At 36.8% G+C, this 22975-nt stretch overlaps 2 protein-coding genes across 3 annotated transcripts in view; both read right to left on the bottom strand.

Annotated features, from left to right (window-relative positions):
* Positions 1–4272: 4272 nt before the first annotated feature.
* On the bottom strand, positions 4273–15722 carry LOC107086411 (suppressor of cytokine signaling 1-like). 2 transcript variants are annotated; one of them, XM_015377338.1, is made up of 4 exons: positions 15599–15722; positions 11819–12267; positions 7361–7548; positions 6113–6437 (listed from the first exon to the last, which is right to left on the bottom strand). In XM_015377338.1, exons 2-4 carry the CDS (start codon positions 12035–12037, stop codon positions 6113–6115), a joined length of 732 nt encoding a protein of 243 aa, XP_015232824.1. In that variant the 5' UTR covers positions 12038–12267; positions 15599–15722. The 2 variants fall into 2 exon arrangements, with proteins under 2 accessions (XP_015232825.1, XP_015232824.1); XM_015377339.1 differs by lacking the exon at positions 15599–15722 and having other exon boundaries at positions 4273–6437; positions 11819–12037.
* A 2700-nt stretch (positions 15723–18422) lies between these two features.
* Positions 18423–22975, bottom strand: part of LOC107086416 (up-regulated during skeletal muscle growth protein 5-like) — a 5832-nt gene continuing 1279 nt past the window's right edge. Inside the window, exons 3-4 of the mRNA XM_015377344.1 lie at positions 20134–20226; positions 18423–18797 (exon numbers count right to left, since the gene is read on the bottom strand). Coding sequence (XP_015232830.1) covers positions 18693–18797; positions 20134–20226 — 198 coding nt within the window. The 3' untranslated portion in view covers positions 18423–18692. The remainder of the gene's footprint in view (positions 18798–20133; positions 20227–22975) is intronic.

The following is a 22975-nucleotide window of genomic DNA, read 5'->3' as shown; positions in this document are numbered from 1 at the left end:
TAAGTGTCCTTAGAACCCATGTTTTGTAGCATGCAACCAGGAAACTATGGAATACTGGGGGGAAAAAAGAACACATCTGTTTTTTGTAACTGCAATGTATATTTCAACTAACAGCATTTTTAATTTACTTAAAAAGAAATCAGTTTAGGGCCCATGTATTTATTAATGTATTCAATTACTGAATTGTGTCATGATTGGTTTAAGCGAACTGACCCACATGCAGAAAACCACTCAGAGACCAGGGGAAAAAGTTTAGCAGGTTTATTAAATGTAAATGAATAACAGAAGATGGATCTGGAACTCAGTGGACTGGTGAACCAGAACAGGAAAGTATGAAGGGGAGATCACAGTGATCAGTTTAGGGACTGTAGGAAATTTGACTGAGGCTTGAATATTACTGGAGAGGGACTCACGTTTGGGGGGGTCAGTTCAATTCTTGAATCCAGCTTGTGGGGGTTAATGCAGAGAAGAGGGAACTCGTTGGAGGGCAGACAGATAGGCAAGCGTTGGACCCAGACGAGTAAAGGAGCGGACTGTCACTTGGATTTCCGAATAGGACTTGAACGGATCATGTGGAGGATTTCCCCTGCTCAGTGTGTACTCAGTTAATCCTTCCAGGGGGAGAAGGTCCAGGTATCCAGTTACTCAGGAAGACTTCCCAAAACTGGCAAACACTCTGGCATTGATGTAGTGACAGCCCACTGCTCAAATACTCCTCCAGTAATGATCCAACGAGCCGCAGGTGTGCAGGGAGGCCTAACGAGGAACAGGGCACCACCTGGTGGTGGAGGGAGAAAAACACACAAACAACACACACAAACTGGATTCCTAACAAGTTGTGCCTTTTCTGAACCTTTTCACCATTTATCTGCATCCATGTTTTGTATTTATGTTACCTTTTATCAAATTAAAGTTCTTTGAAAGCTGTGCTCATGTTCGATAAATAAAAATTATGCCCATCTATGACGCATATTGTACTTTGTGTTTAAGCAGAGGTTCAACATATTCTTCATTAGGTTCACATTTCTGCTTTTTTTTTTCATTGCTTTGAGGTATTATGGTTTTGGAGATCCAAAACAAGAGACAAGAATGACAGGAGCATAGGAAAAAAGACAATTCAATGACAGACCGGATCAACAAAGACGGGACGAGGACAACTGAGGATCTGGCATCAAGAGAGGGAACCAAAGAGAATTTATTCTGGAGCTTTCTTCATTTCATAAGAAGAAATGAGCAGATGAGAAACAAGAAGAACATGAAACGGCAGCTCTGTGGTAAAACCCAGGAATGAAATAAAAAGAAAGGTGCTACAAGTAATCAAATTAGACTTATTATCAAACAAATAAAAAAATCATAATAATTATGAAAAACTTAAGTCTAATATCGGTATTTGTTTAATTATTCCACATAACATGTTTTACTTTGTAAATGAGTTACTAAAGTGAATTAGATTTTTAATAATATTTGAATTTATTACATACAGCTGAAGATTTCTCTTGACTTAAACTGTGTCAGGGGGTTATATCCACTAGATAAGGTTAATGAGAAAGATAAATTGAGGACCTGAAAAGTGTGTGTATTCTCCGTGCTAATTTAAGTCTAAAGGGACCATTCACACTCAGAATTAGAACAGGATATGGAACAGATGCCTGAAAACTTGATTTCTTTTTTGAAAAGAGTACAAGCTGCACAGTGCGTGTTGACAGCAGAGAGCTGAATCAAAGCCAAAAGGATGTCTGATATAAAGCGCAAAAAGCCTCTAGTTGGCAGTCAGCTTAATGCAGGGCAGGATTAACCCAGTAATGAGAGCACAGGGTCCCCCACACAAGATAACAAATGATCTGATAAGAACCTGGCTGCACAGAAATAGATATACACTGTCAATGAAGTTTATTAATTGTTCCTACTAGAACAGACTTTAGTTCTACATCCAAGATTTACAGAAAACACACATCCTCGCCTTCAAAAGGTACTTCGAACTTTCAACTGGATTTCATGTTTTATTTTTACCTATATATCTAAGTAACGCATAGATTAGGATTATTTGCATATGGACATTTAGCATCATATTAAAGATAAAACCCCAAAAGAGAAAAGTATAGTGTGTTTATATTTAGCATCCTTTACTCTGACACCATCTGTAATCCAACATGGATTTAACGTCGCAGATAACACAATCACACAAGCTCAGTCAAATTGTATGTCTATTATAACTACTATCATTTCTTTCTATGGATTACAAGTTGTATGTAAGTCTGATCTTTGGTTAGTCCACCCTAACAACTGAATATACTTTGACCTGAAGCACACCGTTTAAAATCAGGCTGTATTTAGAAGTTACCGTCCAGCTTTAGCATGAACCCCAGCTCTGATATCTGATACTTTTTTGCAGCCCGTAACACATTTTCTTCCAGGATTGTCCTGGATTTAGCTCCATTCTTTTTTTTTAATCATCCCATTCAACAGTTTTTTTCCTTTTGAGAAAAGGTAAATAATAAGGCATTTCCCACAGCATGATGCTCCCACCCCTTTTCTTTACAAAACCAAGAGGCATTGTTAGTTTTTCCACCACATTTTGAACGGAAACCATCAAGGTAAGGTTTTCCATCAAGGAAAAACATCTTTACAGTTCTGACACACTCTTTCTATTTTCAAATGATCTATGGGTTAATGCACATTTGTGGCCTTTTCTTATTAATTTTCTGCCTTCATTGTTTGTCATATCAAATCCCACTAAAGGCTCCCTGAAGTATTTGGCTGCAGCAACGGGAAATGCAAACAAAAGGAAAAAATTCATAGGAAAGTTCAATAAATCTGCAGCTACAGTTTTTGCCAAAAAAAAAACCCCACCCAGAACATTGAAGTAAATTGATGTCAGTGGCTTCTGTCATTTGTGACATGAAACCTGATTCCAGTTCTGGATCTAAAGGAAAGGGGGGTTCATTCCCGCTTAGACCAGATTCGCTCCAACTGGTTTGGAAATGAAGTCTGCAGAACTTTGTTTATGGTAAAGTTATACTTCCCTCCAAATTAACATTTCACAGAAAGCAGAATGATTCTTTTCTCACATTTCATCTTCATTATCATCATCATCTGTTATTGCAGTAATTTACATTCCAAACAAAGTTGCTCTCTGCATTTAACTCATCCCCTGAGGAGTAGTGGGCAGCCACTGTGCAGAGCACAGGGTTCGTTTTGGGGGTGTTGCTCATGGTCCATAGTGGTAGTCTGTAATTTGAAGAAGGGAGATTTCTGCATTTCCAGTTGCAAGTGCCCAGATCTAACCACTAAGTCACCACTTCCCCCGTTTCTTATCGTTTAAAGCATTTTTCACTGTACATTTGCTGTCCTGTGAAATACCATACTGCACAAAATAATCTCACCTTGCCTACTTCTATACTAAAAGTAGCTGGGTCATATCATTCCCATTCAGATCAAACACACATTTATTTGTTAGACAAAAAATTCATCTGGTTTTTACCTTTACATAGTTTTTAAGCTTCTGTATGTCTACCTGTTTTATTTGCCTGGCTGTCTGAGAGGCAGAGGGACACATTAACACAGAAATTAAAACTAGCATGACCTAAAATAAATATTTATGGAAACTTATCAAGAATTGTCAAGAAACAAATGTTATTTTAATTTAACAGTGCAAGTTTTTTTTCACAAAAAACAAACAAACACATGAACCAGGGCAGCTGTATCAATGCATTAATATGCATTCCTATTCATACAAACACAATAACATGGACAACCGCTTCAGTGGTCGAGAGTCAAATTTTCAAATTGCATAAATGAGTGAAAATATATCCAATGACTCCAAACAGAAGGACCAATGTGTGTTCTTTGGATCAATGCACAATAAAAGTTTGATATGTGCCCGCGAAATAACGAACAATGAATACTTAATAAGTAAACACACAGGATAAAACAACTCAACACTGAATGATAAACAGAAGCACATAGGAAAATAAAACCGCAGAAAACAATCTCAAATGAGGCATCCACATCTACTAATGCATGTTTCAACGCTGCATTAGATGTGACAGATTGCAAGATATGAAGTCCTTACTTTGTAACATTAGTCGCACAGCAACTGTTTTCCCATGACAACCATGTCATTCGGCATGTGGTGCTCAGATTATTTATTACTTGTTCTGAAATAAAAATGTTTAACATAGTACTGATTACACTTATGTTCAGAAATCAAAGATTATCAGTCTAATAAACTCCTACAGCAATGGCTACCCCCCACCCCCCACCCCACCCTTTAGTTTACAAGAACACCCCTGAACCCTAAAACAATCAAAAACTCCTTTAAATCTTAAAATTAGCTTTTTCCCAATGTAATCGTTTGATTTTTTACTTTTTATCATTTATTTCTAAGAAACTTTTTACCATACAGTGCTGCAACACCTTGCCTAAAAACATCATAAATGTTATTCTGTGTAAAGTAGCTCTAATTTTTAACACCACTTGTTACTATATCTGGTTGTGTAATGTTAGATAAAAGCTATTGCACTTGCTTTTAGAACCTTTTCCATCCTAAATCTAAACTAAAAGCTTTAAAATTCTACTGTAATAATTAAACCAAAATCATTAAAGGGCAAAACGTGAAGCTTTTAAAAAATCTAAAATAATATTGTTGCATAAATGGGAGCGACTTCCTAATGATACTATAGTTTCTGTTTCCTATTGTGTTGACACATCAGCGTGACACATCTTGGCTTGATGATCATTTCTCACTACGCCTTGCAAAAATGTCCCAAATTTGATGGATTTTAAGGGCCTCTCTTGACCATGCCCTCAGATTTCTGGTCGTTCTCTGAAGCTATGTTAGTTTGGGTTTATGCTTTGTGTCACTATCATGTTGAGAGACAATATTCTTATTTATGTTTGAGGTATTTTAATTTCATCTGTAGAATGACAAAAAAAAAAAATCAGTTTTAATTGTATCCTGAAGTCAAATTTAATTTTTTTTTCACCAAATGGTATTTGGAATTTAAGTTCTTGTCACCTTAAAAACAAGGCTACAGCTGAATAAGATGAATCCCAAATGATGGTGCTGCCCCCACCATGCTTCCCAGAAGCCTAGTTGCGACTTTAAATAGGCTTCCACAGATGTTTTCTGGATTTGGGTTTTGTTTTTTGGGGGGGTGAGTAATTGGAAGCCTAGGTATCTGCTTACTACCATTTTTAACATCTACTTACACCACCCCCAGTACATGCCAGAAACGATGACATGTTATTAATGTTACTGTTAGCTTCTTAGCAGCCCTCCGATCCAGTGTTTATTCCTTCTGTTTATATATTCTGAAAGGATATCTAGTTCTCTGTGTTACTTTTCTTCACTTTTTCCTGTTCTCGATAATTAACACTCCATTGCGTTCAATGTCATGCATCTAAAAAGTTGGAAATTGTTACGTCCCTTGCCCCTGACTGATAAGTTTCGGCACAGAAATTCATCTGATGCTTTGGAGCTCTCAGCAGACCAGAGGGAATTCTTTAGGCTTAATCAGGTCGGTGCATCATTGTCTTAAATTATTCCAGAAACAGTGGTTGGAAATTAGGCTGTTTGTGGTCGGTCTGATTTTGTCCCACTTTAGTCCAATAGTAGACTCTGAAAAGATGTCGCAAACCCAGTTTTCAACGTCTTTTCAATAAACTGCAAATTATGGATATTCAACTTTCACTTTTTAACCAAATGTAGATGTTGTTTGGACGTAAATCCTCGGTCTTTTCAACCAATTTTTGCACAAGGGTCAGGAACAGCTAAACTTTACTTTAGAAGTAGCCACAGGCAAACTGAATGATGGCGACTGCATTTCTCAGCGTGTTTATCAAATTAAAATTGAATAAGGGTCAGAAATAATTTAGCTTTGTCTTGCTTCCTTTCAACTTGAATTTTAGTACCAAAAATAATCTTATTAACTCTAAATCTGTGCTCCATAAACCTACAAAAGAAAGTATATCTCCATAAAATATATTCAGTCTATGTGGTATTTAAATGTTGTACCAAAATGTTTCCAGCATTTCTTTTGTAAAAGCACAATTTTTAACTTAATAAAAAAACATGTAAGTCCAGCAAAAGGCAATATATCCACAGGGTTTTCTATGTACAGTATGGATATGCATAGACATATGCTTTAACATCAGGGCTGAGTCCGTGTAAGGTTTGTATATTTTCGACACCGTGCGTTCGTACGAGAGCCCTCCTGCACATCTGCTTTAGGCGCTCGGGCCGCTGCTTGCGGTAAGGCTTCGTCAGCTTGCAGGGCGAGCTGGTGTAATAGGTGAGCAGAGCGAAGAGCGACGCGAAAGTCTTTTGGCTGCCGTGTAGACTGAAGAGCAGGTTGTTCAGATGGATGCGGACGCTGGTGGGGCCATCCTCGCTTTGGTAGCTCAGAGTGAAGAAAACATCCGGCTGGCCACTGTCCCTGAGGGGAAAAAAAAACAGCAAACAGGACTGTCCCATCAATCTGTAAAATACTGTAGTTTATTGTTTCTGTTAGAACTTATTACCTCCTTATTATCTAAAACATCCATCTCTCTGAGGACACTATTCAGCTCATTCTGAGCATTGCTGAGATCATTTCAGGGTCTCCCCTGACTTGGTTCTCGACAAAAGTCTTTTTGCAGTTTTCTCCTATGTGTTATTGTTGTTAATGTGAGTGAAAAAAAATTAAGAATCCAAAGAGATGAAAGCTTGTTTAATAAAGAGGAAAAACAGAGATTCCTATTTATTTTTACAGAGACAGCTGCAGCATTAGGGTTTTACATATTCAGTAAAGGAGGCAAAAGCTGTTTAATCAAGTGCTGCCTCTGAGAAACTTATTTCTTTATCTTAAAAATCTGGCATATTTAGACAAAAATTTCTACCAAATTATGACATAAAAATGAGCTTAAAAACATGATCTGTGTATCTTAAAGATAAGAAAAAGTCAAAAAAGTCTCTCCTCTATCTACCTTTAGCTTTGATACTCCCCCTTTTCCAATATAAGGAAAATCCTCATATATAGAAACGGTTTACCTGTCATATTTATATTTATCATAATGATAATCTCTTCCTGCTGCATCAACGTTTCTGTAGTTACAGGCTTTTTTTCTGTGACAGAAATCACCAAATTTTAATCAGCTTCAGTTGTTAAAAGGTCTTAAACAGATCAAAATACTTGTGCAATATCTTACTTGAATTAAATAAAGAACCAAACTCAAAGAAAGCGTGTTGGTTCTTTATCTACTACTCTATTTTCCTGGATTGCTGCTTATGATTTCTCTCTCACTGATTGAACTAAAAATCAACAGAAGAAACAAAACATGTTTAAACCAGGATTAAGAGGAAAAAGTGGTGCTAAGGTACCTAATGAGGAAGGTTCCCAGAGATGCGTTGCCCAGCCTTTGGTGTGCCTCCTCCATGGTCATCGGCCCCCAGTAGTAACCGCTCTGCTGCAGCTGCAGAAAGGTGAGTCTTACCAGCTGATATTCTGCCGAGCTGGTGAATGGACGGAGGTGTGTGGGCAAGCTCTCAGGGTCGGCTTCAGTCTCTGGCTACAGCATGAAAACACAAAGGAAAAAGACGTAAAGGTTTCCTGGTAGTGAATTAACAGGAAATCAGGGACTCAGCTTAGACTTCCCTCTGCCTGTGACTTCCCTTTAATATAACAGGGGAACGGTTGTAAGTTTGCATAACTAAAACTGAAAAAAAAAAAAAGTACAAGTCGGGAAAACTAAGATGGTTTTCAAAAGAAAACATTTATTTCAGATAAGCAGCTATATATCTTTTAAAGTATTTTGTATGTCTTTTTTTTAAAGATTTTTTTTTTTACCACTTTGATGAAAAGGTCATGTACGTATGCATAGATGAATGTATGGAATAACTGAACAATGTTGTTCTCCAATTCCAGGATCTAAATCTGATTTATGATTCTTCCAGAATGTGACCTGCTGGCAGCTAAACCCTGACCTACATCCAGCTGCATGTCTGAGTCCCTCTAAGCTGCTAGAGAACTGTAAACGGTTCCAGTCTTTCACTGCCCCCATGCAGTGACTCCTGGGATAATTTCTCCTAAACAGTGAAGTCATGGTGTATTTTGGCAGAGGGCCACAACAGGGATTGATAAAGAACCCCACAGATATCTGGTTTAATGCCAGAAGGTCAGAAGGAAATTTATATTTTTTTAACAATAGCTAAAATCTGGAGAGTTAATTATGCGTTGAGCCTGGAAATCCCCATATTGTTGCCAACTTTAAAAACTGCGCAGCAAACACTGAAACACACAGCGGGTTGTTCTGCTGCTCAGGAGCTTTCAGCCAAACAATCAGACAACAAAGCTTTAAAAAAAGACTCAGAGCCTGACGTTTATTTCATATTGAAGTATCAGATGTCTAGTTGAAATAATTAACCTATGCAGCTGGTTTGTGCCTTTGTTCCCTTTTTTCACTAGAACAAGTTGCAGACTTTTCGAAAAGTTCCTATTTGTCTCGGCTGTCAACAATAGACTTTCCCCAAATGCTTTGTGGATCATCTAGATATGTTCTTGATTAATCTGAGACAGTCCTTTGAGTTCTTTGTGGTTCTGGTCTGGAATGCCATTTTGGCCTCTTCGTCTGTTTTCTTAAAGCTGAGACCTGTCAGGCCTGCAGTGCTTTATATGTTGATCTAGTTCTTGGATGTGCTCTTAGAGTTATTTTTTGTGTGTGGCTAGTTTCTCCTTTGAAAGTTCCCCCACTGTTCTCCGTTTTCACCATGTGTAGATAATGACTCTAACAGTGATTGATTTAAAGCCTTAAAAATGGCTAACTTCCACACACTAAGATCACAAATCTCTTCAGAGCAGGTCGTAATGTTTTGCTTTATCAGGCTTTTTACCCTAATTCATGTTGTAAGAGGGGTTCTATTAAAGTTCTATTAAAGTTCTTGCCATACTCTGAGTTTTGGTTTGGCTGCTGAAAGTTAACCATTAATAAGGTTGATGATTGTTAATTGGTTTAACACGGATGTGTGGCCAATCACATTCAAAAAGGGCTGGTATGGTTTTGATTTTTAGCTTTTTACCCTAAACAAAGAATTACATAATCATTAAAACGATATTTGGGATTTATCTAACCCTTTAAGTTTATCATATATGATATGAAAATCTGTTTAGACATCATCAGTGTGATATTTTTGAAAATCATGACTTATGCAATCAGAGAGAGATGTAAAATGATACCAATAACTTATCTAATTTAACTTATTCTTTTTTTTTTCTTTTTTATAAAAAAAAAAATAATAATAATTTATCTTATTCAAAAGTTTTGTTTTGTTTTTTTTATTTGTCAGAATGTTAATTGACCACTCTAGTGTTTTCTAACAATCTAGTGCTCGGTGTCAATTCAAGAATCGAGTCAATTCCAGTTCTAAAGATTGAGATCTTTACAAAATAATAAATTTTTTTTTTTTTATTGTAACATGAATGACATGACCTTATAGTTATAACAATGTTGTAATGGCACTTTAAATCAATCTTTGCTTTTATGAATCAATCTTTAGGAATTAATGACAATCAAAGCTGAATTATAAAAAAAAAAATTAAACAGCCCTATGACAATTATTTATTGATTTAGGATTTAACGGATTAAACTGTGTTTATCTGATTATCATTGTCTATCTAATGATCTAAATAATTAAAGTGTTGAGGTCTACGTGTAAGCTCGAGATGCAACTTATTAAGTATCCTATCTGCTGATGTGAAACCTTAAATGTAAGCAGAAACGTTGGTAGATATTAGAAAGATATCATCGTTCCATTTAGTTTCTACTTCTGACCCTTACATATCAGCTTCCTTTCGTGAGAACAAGAGGAGCATTTGGGATTCCTGGATTCTTTCCAACTGCTGATCAACTTTTAAACATTAACAGAAAGCTGTTGGAGAAACACTGGATTTAATTGCTACTTTCAGTTTCCAGCCAAAGTACCGTACAAGAATTTATTCAACTTTTATAGTTTAGTTTGTTTTGAGAGACTTTAAACCACTGCTGGCAATAAAAAAAATTCCATTATCAACAAAATATTCGACACAGTCTAAAAGGTTAATAGATCTCTGCGATTAGCTTCAAAGTCCGCTTCCAGTAAACATTGGAACGGTTTGAACAGACAGACTTTCCCACAAAAACGGACAAAAACAAAAGCAGGAGCTGCAGCATAAAGCGTTGCTCCTGTTAAATCATTCTTTCTAGATTCGTATGAAATGTTTTTTGTAGATTGAATCACAAATTAAAAGTGATCTTTCTTTTTCTTCTTAGGGAACAGCCAGTCTGCTGTGTTCGTTTAGCGGCTGAGGTTCATTTTCAGCATAGCTGTGAAACTCATGAATAATGAGACGATAATTTAGGATCTAACATGAATTTCCTATATTAGGATTCATGTGTCAAAAAGTGTGGACTTTACAGGCGGTCTTCATCCATTTTATAAAAAGGAAGAGAGAAAAAATTGCATGTTGTGCAGGAAAAAAAGCACAAAATTACTCTTTTGTGTCTTTTCTTATAATTTAAATGACAAGCTTTTTCTAACACTAGATATGTATTTACATTCAGATAAATTAAAATGTCAACTAAACAATGTTTCTACATATAGCTGTATCTTAATAAAGACAAAATGTCAATAACTTCACTAATTAATTTAGAATATGTATCTTAATATTTAGGTTTATTGAACACTGAGCGACAAATGTAGTGTTTATGTAGTTAATTTTAACAATCAAGGCTTACAGCTATTGAACATTGATTCAGTTCTATTAAAAAAAGGAAATATTACATTAAAATGACAGAAATGTCACAGCACAATCAAAGAGAGATTGCTGACATAACAATTATCCAACAATCATTGCTCCCCTCTACTTCAAACCGGGAAATTTAGTGGAAGGAAAAAGTGCGGTAGAAACAACAGGAACAACAACAGCCGTGGTGTTTCCCCGCTGGCCTGGATGGCGAGCTTGAAGGAGGACAGTAAGGGAAGAAAAATTAAATCCAACAATGCAGAGGAGCTGGGAGCTGCAGGTTTCCTTTTTTAATTTTTCTACAACACTTTTTCCTTCCTCTGAGTTTCCCATCAATACACAAACTGTCGTCATTCCGCTTGCTTAGCACTGGTTTAACCATTAATAAGTGTCCACTGGACAACGGTGAGTCATCAGTAGTCACTATGATTGTGTAGCTATTAAAGTTACATTTCTGTATTAATCATAATGTTTTATTGGTCTTATGCAATATCTAATTTTTTCTGAGAAAAGTTTTTGTTTTGTGTGTGTTGGTGTATGGCATAATTATTAAAACTAAAAGAAATATAAAGGGTATTATTCTGTCGAGGTTTAGAATGGATGTGCAAAAATAATTTTACTTTGAATATACTAGGGAATATCTGGATCTAAAAAGCAGTTAGTCTTTGAAGCAATCCTTCAAAAAGTCCATATTTTTGTCTGTTGGAAAAGGTAATAAAGAATAAATGTTGAAAAATCCTTGCAAATTTGTTGGTAACAGAATATGACAATATAATGTTTAATATTGAGAATAAATATTTGAATGTTATTCCTGAGGCGCCGAGAGATATGTTTAGATGGATGTTATGCCTGCAAAACAAATGCTTCCCTTCTTTTGCTTTCACTTTTTGTGGGTTTTATTGTTGGTCTTACTAGTTTTACAGACAGTAATCAAACTCCTGCGCTAAGATTTCGTTCTTTATCTCATGTTTATCATCTGTTTAATGTTTTGAAATGAACTCCCATAAGTAATAAAAGGCTGTAACTAATTTACAGAAAGCAAACCAAGAGTGGAAACTGACCAGGCTCCAGGATTCAGGCTCCTCCTCAAATCTGAGCTTGCACCAGAGCAGAAAATCTAGCTTTGATCCCGCAGGGTCCTCGTCTCCAGCATGAACCGCTTTTGCTGTTTGTTGAGGCAGATCGGACTCCTCCGAGTTCTGACCCTGGCTCTGTGTCTCAGCTGCCGGCTCCTGTTTCTGGTTCTGATCAGATGTTCTGTCCAGACTGTCTCTGACCATCCTAGAATGGAGAATCCTCTTCCCGACTGCCTGCTGCACCACTTCCTTCTCTTTCCACAGGCAGGGTCTCCATCATCAGCTCTTTTCTGATCGGTCATCTGCAGCCAGCTCCTCTCCGAGGCTCCATGAAGCTTCACTTTAAATTAAGATTTACCACAAGGACCACACAGATCTCATAGGAAGGTAGAGTATGGATGTATTCTGTCATCCGCCACGGAAAGATGAGTGAGCTGCAACAAAGAGAGATAAACACAGATAATCCCTGCAGCCAGATCTTATTGTAAAAACAAATTTATCTGTTAGGAACTTGCAGGAACAAGATGTGACCACAAATCACTGCTTATTTAAACAAAGTCATTCCTGTTTTTCATGTTGCTTGGTGCTTATTCTACCTCAGTTTTGGTTTTGGTTTGTTTCCACAATCCAAACTTTTTAAAAAAAATATATAATTTATCTACTGTTTACAGCAGATGTGTATGATGGAGATCAGCAATATCCAACGACAAAAAAAACAAACAAAGGATAAAAAAATGCTTTAAGAATTGTAATTTAGACAACCCTTGGTAATATTATGATAAAAATAATATTAGGCTTCACAAACTACACTATAATAACTATTTTACTTTAAAATCATCATGTAGCAGAGAAAATAAATGGTGACAACGGATTCATTGATCAACTGATTTCTGATTGGCTCAAAAACTGATCAGTAAAATTTCTTCCCACCCCTTTTTTTAGACAACACGCATCAAAGCTTAACATGCCACACGTTGTTTGTGCCAAAAAATACATCAACCAAAAGAAAGACTTTTAAAAAGTGGTTTTAAGCTGTAACAATGGTTATCAAGAAATGACTAATTACTTACATTTCTATAGAGACAAAACTACCATCAAAGCATCCATCAGCAAAAACCTGCAGCCCATTTTCCTCCTTTTTCTTATAGCATTTAGAGCTTTTCGTTAGCACAAAGGAAAATGTAAGTAAAATTGCAGTTGCGATATTGGTTGAAAAATTTGTGGCAAAATTGTTCAGCCCTAATTCTAACGGTAACTAAAGTCCCTTTTCCTCTAAAAATGCATGCATGGGATTTTATTTTATTTTTTCCCAGGTAAAAGGAATCCCAGGTCATTTATTTTCTGTTTCCACTACTCTAAAAAGGCTGTGGATACTTCCTTTAAAATCGGCCTAATGACATACGGGGAAGTTATGAAAAAAAGAAAAAAAAAACTCTGGTCATGCGGCCGGTGGTAATAAGAAACCAAATACATAATAAGCATAGCCTGTCTGAAAAATCCATATCTGACCATTTTTTTCCAAAAGCCAGTTAAAATAATATATATAATATATTTTTTAAGTGTCGTACCACGTTGTATCTGAAGCCCAGCGATCCGCAATCATAACCCTGCCCTTGGACAGTTCAGGATTAATATGAACAATCATATACCAGACCAGGGCAGATTATCCTGGAATAGGTGGATTTGGGAAAGGAAAATAAAATAAAATAAAATTGTGACCGAGACTAGCTAAAGGTTCCTGCAATGAAAAAGGGATAAAGTGATTTTATGTTTAAGTTTCTTTAAAAGGAAGCCACTGCTTACATCTATGATAGTTAAAGTTGGGGTCAAATCGCCCGCTTAAGTAGAGCAGGCAGCTCAGATGTGAAAGATAACTGGAAATTGATTCTGGACAGGAAAAACCTGACTGAAGCATTTCCAATAGAGACAGTAAAAACAATAACCTCTTTCAGTCCCTGTCTGTCTGTATTAGTGATATAATTTAAAGATTGTACCTCTGTGACATATGTCACCTCTGTGACATATGTCACAGAGGAAAGGCGGCTGCTGCCTTTAATCACAGAAGAATGCTTTCGCTTTCATACAGGACAAGAACAAAAAACAAAAAAAACCCCTAAGACTACAATGAAAACCTGTGGATTTATTTTGGGCACCAAAATGTCATTATTTTCTGTTTAATGAAAACAAGAAGTGATCATTTCCACAAATACATCCGCATTTCCAGGAAATTGTAACAGAGTTTTAATTTAATGATTAATGAAAGTCCCAAAAACCTTTTCACAAAATAATAAATTAAATGGCCAGTTTGACAGAAATATTGTACAAATCGACAAGATGAGAAAAAGAGAAAAGACATAAAACAAGCATTAATCAAATAGAAAACAGACGTTTTAAAAGCGCACATGAATTAACACTGTGGACTGAAGTGAAAGATGATAGCAGGACGGAAAGACATCTGCAAGAAAAAGGGAAAATGGAAAGAACCCAGTGTTCTCAGTTTGCATCAAGTTTTTGGGACCATTAAAATAAAAATGGTCAGCTGATCTATGTGGCTGTCAGGTAAGATGAGGCTGGAGGAAATTCAGATACAGTCACTATGGAAGAGCAAAAGCATCACGTTATAAAAAAGTAAACATCAGGATTTGGATGTGCAGTAAGTGATGCACACGAAGCCCATGAAACAAGAACAGGATGTGAGAGATTTGCTCATGTGTTTTCCACTTAAAAGACTGGCAGCAGCATTTAGACAATGGATCCGAAAGATTTTATATTCACCTCGGATTTTATTTATTTTTTTGCAAAACAAGGCTGATCTGTTTATTATTATTATTACTTGAAGCATCGAAAATTAATAAATGAATTAATTCAATGTTTTTAACCTCATTTAGGTTTATGTTAAAGTTTAAAAACATTTCAAGACAAGGCAGACTAGAAGTCTTAAAGGGGATTCACCCGGGGTGGGATGAAGCATGGATACTGCATGTTAGTGATGATTAAATCTAAGAATAAACGAAGAGTAAAGGAAAGTGATATGAAGAACTGTGGAACAGCAGGGAACCTCACTGCTAGTTATGCAAAATAATAGAGAAGGGGGTATAGACCTGCAAGCATTATAATACAAACATTATTTGCAGATGCTATTTAGTGTCTCCAAATATTAAAAAGCATTTTTATACTCTAAATTCAAATTGTCGAGCTACTTGTTTTAGTTTCTGCATGAGGAGAAACTCAAAGTTCTTGTTTTCTTTTTTAGATTTTATGACTTGTCTAAAACGTTGGTTTCAGTTTTATTTACATGCTGTTTAATTATATTGCTGCAGACTTTATCTGCACTTCATCTCTTTAACAGTAACTCTGTCACACCCTTTCTTGTGCCAAACGACTTGGCTTTATAAAACTTCAAATTTGAGGGTTTAGGTAAACACATGAATAAATAAAGAAGTTATATAAATGTTAATTTGCGCGGCTCCTTGTTGCGGGTAATGGGACATATTTTTATGTTGTTATACAAATTAAATGAGGCGTTAAAGTGCTGTAGGATAAAGACTTTGGGCGGAGTTGGAAACATTTACAGCAGTTTGGTTCAGCTTTTAATTAATTAGAAATAATAATTTATCTACAAACTTTAATTTTACTTTACTTTCACATTTAACACTGTCGACACTTGACAAGTCCAATACAAACAGGTCTGACTGAAATTAAAAACACACATTTGAAAGAGTTTGTATAAAACTAAGGAAGAAGGAAAGTTTCTGAGTGACTTACAGTGAATGACAGCAGAGGGATCCAGCTTTTCCTAAGCAATGAAAGGGTGCAGTGGCTTCACACCGAGGAGCTACATTGGTTTTAAGGCGGAGCTGTAAAGGGGGAAAAAAAAAAAAAAAAAATACTGTTGCTTTCATTTTCTCTTCTGCAAGGCTGATTCCTATAAATCACGTGATCTGCAAGCAGCGCTTTGTGCGTGCGTGTATAATAAGGCTGCAGAAATGCAGTTTACTCTACATTCAGGGTGCAAAGAATAGATGAATACATTTCGATAATTCCTTTCATATGCTTATTGATATTTTGTTTTATGAATACGTCCTAACATCTGTTATGAAAAAGAAGATAAAAGTCAAAGTGGAAAATCGTTTCAGTCCAGTGGCGGTTCTAGACCAAATGTCCCAGAGGGCCAGGAGGGGGGCAGCGTGTTCTCATGGGGGAGCAAGGAGTTCAAATATATTGAGAGAGCTGCATGAAATTAGATTTCTATTCAATCAGGTTTAATTGAAATTGTATTTCTTATTTGGTCAATATACATTCATAACTTAGGAATTTTTCATATTTTTGAATTAATTTAAGTTTAAATAAATGTTTTATATAAAATCTGCATTAGAACTCAACAAAAACTTACAGGTGCTGCTCAGTGGAGCAGAGAGTGGCACTGCTGCCTTGCAGCAAGAAGGTTCTGGGTTTGATTCCTGGCCTGGGGTCTTTCTGCATGGAGTTTGCATGTTCTCCCTGAGCATGCGTGGGTTCTCTCTGGGTACTCTGGCTTCCTCCCACAGCCCAAAAACATGACTGTAAGGTTAATTGGCTACTCTAAATTCTCCTTAGATGTGAGTGAATGTTTTTTTGTCCGGTTTATCTCTGTGTTGCCTTGTGAAGGACTGGCGACCTGTCCAAGGTGTACCCTGCCTCTCGCCCGGAGGCAGTTGGAGATAGGCACCAGCATCACATGTGACCCCGCTTGAGATTAAGCATGTCAGAAAAAGGATGGATGGAAAAAAATTATAGTATTTTTTACTTTTATTTTTTAAAAACATTTAGCAGATGAAAACTGGGATCCTATCTCAATACCACGGAAGCTATCATGTTATTGTTTTTAAATAATTAGTCAAACAGAATTTGTAAAGAAAAAAAATGAAATAGATCCAAAGGACCTATCAGTAACCATGTCTGTTCCAGCGCATAGCATCATTAGAATTTCTTTTAGTATTATGTCTTCAGTACAGGGGCCATAACAGGGGCCAGGATATGATCAACAGGGGTACTGGCCCCCATTGGCCCCTGTCTGGAACAACCCATGTTTCAGCCAGCTCTAGTTCTAGACTTTGACTAGGCCACTGCAACATCTTGATTCTCTTCTTTTTCAGCCCTTCTACAGATTTCCTGTTGTGTTTTAAATCTACTTGTTGAAGACCAAGATTTCCCACCGAGGTTCAGCCCTCATTTAACTACAAAATACAGAGAAGTTCATGATCAGCTCACTTAAAACAAACTGCTAGGTTTCGTGTGGTTACGAAGACCATCATCATCACACCTCCAACACCTTGCTTGACAGTAGGTCTGAAGTGTTTGTGTTTCCTTATTCACTCAGATGAAGCTTTTCAAACTCAATTCCAACCTCCTGTTCCACCGAGACAGAAAAACTGATACTGGTTAACCGAACCTTATTGGTTTGGTCATCTTCTGATTATGAAACCATTAAATTCAACATTTCAGCATGCAAACTGAGGCTTTGAAGAATAAGATATTGTGTTCTATGAGCAAATCTGATATGGAAGTATTGATAGCAAGTTATGTTGCTTATTTGTTGTTGACATTTCCAGTTTGGCCTAATTATTGCTGCATAAATATTGACAGAGTGGAAGCTGCAGGTAATGTAAAACCACCCATCTGCTGTCTATGCCCTGGTGTCTCGTTGGGTGAGAGGAAGGGTACACCCTGGACAGGTCCCCATTCATCACAGAGACACAAGCTCACATCTAGGGACAGTTAGAGTACCATAAGGGGAACTGTTTATGTGCAGAGAGAACATGCAAACACCATGCAGGCTGGATTATAAAGTCCAGTCTTTCTTTTTGCAGTTCCACCACTGTACAAAGTAAAAAAAATATGCTTTCTCTTAAACCACAGTCTGCAACAGGATGGAAACAGGTGTGCGAATACAGATGGTACTCTAGGGCTAAAGGAAATTATTTCATTCAGTGCAGAGGAACTAGGAATGACTAAAAACAAAATTTCAGATACTTTTTAAAACTAAAAACAAGTTTCAGTAATGAAAAAAACTAAACTCAAGCGGTAATGTTGTAAGGTCATCAGTGGTATGTATTTTATATCTCGGTCAGTCATTATAAAGGCAGCGGAATATCCACTAAAATCTATTGGGGTTATAACAATCTCTTTCACGTCTAACTTTCTGTTGAAGCTCATGCTTTTGGTCCAATGAAAGGCAAACATCTGGTAACCAATCTGCATAGAAAGAAAAAAGAATTTAAAGCTGTGGTTTGAATGTAGGTGATCGGGTACAGGAGCCTTCCGTTTTGACCTTTTAAGTGTTTTTTTGTTGTTGTCTATAATACGTTCTTTAGTCGATTTCCTCTCAGTTACTGAGAAATACACTCTGAGGCCAGTGATTCTTCTCTTTTGTTCCTCAGGACCAGTTTCCAGATGAGTAAAGGGCATGACATTTTTCATAATAGGGAAAAATACACAAGAAACATTTAACAATATGCTCAAACCTTAGATAAGATTGCATTTTGCAAGTCTGCAGAACATGAGCACAGCTCTATAGGATAAACTTACTATCAGTTTCTTTTTGGCTCAACAACTTTTCTTATGCAACAGCGTTACAAAGACATGAGAAAATAGAGAATACAATCCTGAGCTGCAGCGTAATTGTAGGAGATGAGCATCACGTGAAAAAGAACGAGACTGAACAAACTGACTAAATGTTGTCCTGTTCAGGCTAAATTCAATAACACAATTACCAGAAAGGCATGAATGCAGCTTTTATTAACATGCAACATTCAGCTAACGGCTGAGAGACGCCAGGATGTGGTTTCCTTTAATAAATAACAGTTGAACAGGAGAAGCTTTAATGCATGGAAGCAGAATGCGTCTGTTTTCCATCTTGGTGCTTTTTGTTCATCAGGTAAGCAGCAGCCAAGGTCCCCAAGATCCCATACGTAGCCAAGACGCACTGCAAGAGAAAAAGAATATTCTTTAAACAGTAACATGCAGAACTATTAATATCTTATTACACATTTTAGTTGTGATTACATTAAAGTGGTATATTATTGTGTAGTGGAAAAAAGATTATGTCAGGATTTTTTTTACGCTTTTGTTATTTAACATGCACTTGTGTTGAGCAATATTCAGCGATTATGGAACATTGCTTATTGCTAAATAAAAAAAAAAAAAAAAAAAAAAAGAGGAAGAAGGTGCTCTGGTTAGACGGGACCAAAATTACATTGAACCACCTGAGCAAACCATTGCAATGGTGAGTCATGGTGGTGGCAGCAACATGCACTGGGGAATCATGTGTAGTTTATTATATAAACTACACGCGTCTGTGAAGGAATGTGACAGAAAAGCTTGCCCCCATTAAGGCTGGCAAAAACCTGGAGTGTTGATGTGAAGATAGGTGAAGATCGAGCCAAAAAGAACCAACAAAACAAGGAAATCTTAAGAGAAAACGGTTAATAATCCATCATGTCTGTGTGCTCCTTGTTGCCATGGATTCCCTCAGTTACTGGAAAATGTTGCCTTAGAAGTTGGACAAAGAACTCTTTGTTTTGACGGCTTTAACTTTAAGTCTATATTAAGGAATCAGGATGCTTTTGAATCCAACTCTATTGTCATTGGTTTACAATTCAGAAATTGTGGTTTGTGTTTTGTAGACAATCATTGGTTCTCTGCTAAAAAAGACGGGTTTCTGTGCAGTTAGCTTGATGATCTTTTGGCTGGGACCAAATAGTTCCTGATTGCAATAGTTTGGCTAATGGTGGAAGGATTTACAACAAACTAGCTTCTCTTTTATTTTAACCAATTGGAGAAGTTAGCATTGTTTTCCCTTTACATTTCCAGGAATTAACTATTAGAGCAGAAGGCCAGCAGTCATATTTAACAGTTAACAGTAATAAAGGAATACATCTGAGTAAGTCAATTTTAGTTAAAATAAGTGCATATTTTTCTTTAACTGAAAAGGTGAGACACTTTGCCAATGGAACAAGATAATGCATTTAAAATAAAAAGAAAATTATTGTATTATTGAGTACATAATATCTAAATATCTTATTTTAAGGGCAAAAATACCCTTTCTATGATCTACATAGAAAGGTTGGATGTAAATGAACGCCTTACTTTGCAGATGTGCGTCCCTTTGCAAGTAATCACTGTTCCTATTGGTCAATAAATAAATAAATAAAGGTTCGTGTTTATAGTGTGAGAAAACGTGAGCATTTTCAAGGTACACTAAAACTCTTTCATTGCGTATTTGTTTTGGTGTTAGTGTTGCGTTTAGTTGCGTTACGTACATTTCTGCGTCCCTGCAGTGTGTAGCTATTGAAGTGTTTCCTCCAACCGGTCAGCTGCACAGGCGAAGGCGATTCCATTCCAAACAGCTGCTTCTGAAACACAGAAAAACACCAAAACACACATGCATAAAAGCATCTACACATTCCAGGATTAAGACTTAAATAATGACAATTATCAATGACGACTAAAAAAAAAAAAAAAAAAAAAAAAAAAAAAAAAAAAAAAAAAATCTAAAATGCAATCAAAAGTTAAAACTTGAGCAAAGAAAAGAAAACAAAGCCACAAGAATAAAAGAAGTAACAAGGCCATTTCCTGCATCCAGAAGGGCTTACTGCCAAGCAGTCGCCGCGTCAAAATGAATGTGAAAGCAACATGTCACAGGGTATATAAATTGTAATTAGAAGAGAAGATTAATCATATTCCTCTGCTGCTGCTGGCTGTAGCTCAGAGGCACTTTTCTGGCTCCAAACTAGACCATCAAACAGAAGGTTGTGTCTTTTTAGCACCTTATCGTCCTGTTCCTGAGCTAATAAAGGTCAAATGAGGCAGCTTAATGTATGGCACCTCTGAGCGGACTGGACAGGATATTACATAGTTTAACACGCTGTTCTAGAGGACAGTCTTGATGTCAAGCTTTTTGATTCGGAGACCTCACTGAGCAATCTCTGCTACGCCGCTGTCTATTTAGTCTGAACAATCAAATGAGACCAGCTTCACTGTAGCCTTCACCCATTTTTTTAATCTGTGGTTTATCAAAACCTCTAAGATCCATTTTCTAAAACAAAACGATTATTTCTCAGATGTGAACAAATTAATCCAAAATTCACCAGAACCAGGTCCTTTTAAATGTTTCCACTCAGAACTTCCAGGGTGTATCAGAATGTTTGCTTATTCTGCATATTGTCTCTAAACCCAGCGTCAGTTTCTCTGCAGCATGATGCTGCTAGCGCACATTCTCTTTAGGGCTGAATTCTGAATGGACCATTTCAACACAGAAATCTGCTGTGATCTAATCCCGGATGCTAGAAGTCAAACCTCTGCCACAGCTTGAAGTATTTTGCAGCATCGGGCAAATTTCCTGCAGGATTTCTCTGATTTTAACTGCATTCATCTTTCCCAAATACTCCAACCAGCTGAAGAACAGCATACCCACACCATGATGCTCTAATGTTAGTGTAATTTATGAGATGTTCAAAACTCATTGCTTTATATTCTAAATCAGTTTCAAACCTGACCCACAGCTTCACCTGTGACCCTACTATTGTGTAACCTGGTCATCATGATGCTTCTTGTTCCCTAATATTCTCTAACAGTCCTTCAAAGATAGGATGTGTTCACAATGAAGTCAATTAAGGCGACTTTTAAAATATCTGTTTAAAAAAATATCTGGATGTATTCTTAAGGGCATCAGGGTAACAGATGCATACAATAATTTTTAAATGTGCGCTTATAAAAGGATTTGAAATACATAAAAGCAGATAAAATAAAGATTGGTAAACAGTCAAAGGGGTATGAATACTGTAATATATTTTTACCACTTTTAAACTTGCTAAAAATGATTTGAATTGTTTAAACTTGCCCTCAGTAAGAGTGAACTACCCCTACCAGAGCTCCATCGGATGCAAGTCTTCTGCAGACCTAATGAAGTTTAGGGCAACTAAATGCAACTTGATCACTTTAAAGGCTTGAATTGCTGCATGCTGCAGAGAGTAACTCCCTCCCTTACCTCCCTTACATTCAATTAGCACCGACTTGCTTTCACTCCTGGGGAAAAGAGATTTTGCTGCCCTCTAGTGGAAAATATATGTATTTATATTTATATCTGAACAGCTGCAGCTCTTCAGATATGACTCTGACCAGAGGTGTCAAGTAACGAAGTAAAAATACCTAATTACTGTACTTTAAGTACACTTTTTAGGTTTCTATACTTTACTCCATTACTTATTTTTCTTCCTACTTCTAAAACACAAGTATCTGTACTTTCTATTCCTGACGTTTTTAAAACAAACGTTACTTGTTACTCTTGGCTTCAGTTTTATGTTTATAAATATTTGTTTCACATCATGTGCTCCATCCAATGCCGATCATTGGCGCCATCCACATCTAGTGAAAACTAGGGTGATTGGATAACGCAAACGCTCATTGGTTAGCTATTCGTTAAATTTGTGCTGCCGCCAAAGGAAATAATCAGAAGCAAGCAGGCGTTCTTCAAACTGCTATGCTACAATGTCGCATTCAGAAAAAGATGTTGAAATGTCTGAAAGGTCGGACACAGGCGAGAGCGTATCGGGAGATGGAGACCAACAAGACCTCCCTCATCCTTGGCCCTATCTCAAAGAATTTTTCGAAATAGTTATAAAATTGAGCTTTCAATTTATATAGTGACATCTGACTGTTATTTTAAAGGTTACTTTATACTTTTATACTTTAAGTAGTTTTTGGAGCACATGCTTTTTCACTTTTACTTGAGTAAAGAGGTCAAGTTGATACTTCAACTTTTACCAGAGTGTTTTAAAACTGCAGTATCTATACTTCTACTTAAGTAACAAATGTGTGTACTTTAGACACCACGGATTCGGACCATTATTATTATTATTATTAACTGTTCATTGTAATCTTGTGGAAGGCCCAGGACACGCTGAAGGGGCTATATCTCTCAGCTGGCCTTGTGTCACCTCGGGGTACCTCCAGAGCAGCTGGAGAAGGTGTGTGTGGATTGGGAGGTCTGTAAATCTCTGTTTAGCCTCCGCGACCCGGCGACCTGGATGGATGGATGGATGGATGGATGGATGGATGGATGGATGGATGGATGGATGGATGGATGGATGGATGGATGGATGG

This window comes from Cyprinodon variegatus, unplaced genomic scaffold (genome assembly GCF_000732505.1).
Source record: "Cyprinodon variegatus isolate N-32 unplaced genomic scaffold, C_variegatus-1.0 Scaffold152, whole genome shotgun sequence".
In the NCBI taxonomy this organism is placed as follows: Eukaryota; Metazoa; Chordata; class Actinopteri; order Cyprinodontiformes; family Cyprinodontidae; genus Cyprinodon; species Cyprinodon variegatus.
This window is presented reverse-complemented; position numbering and strand designations above follow the sequence as displayed.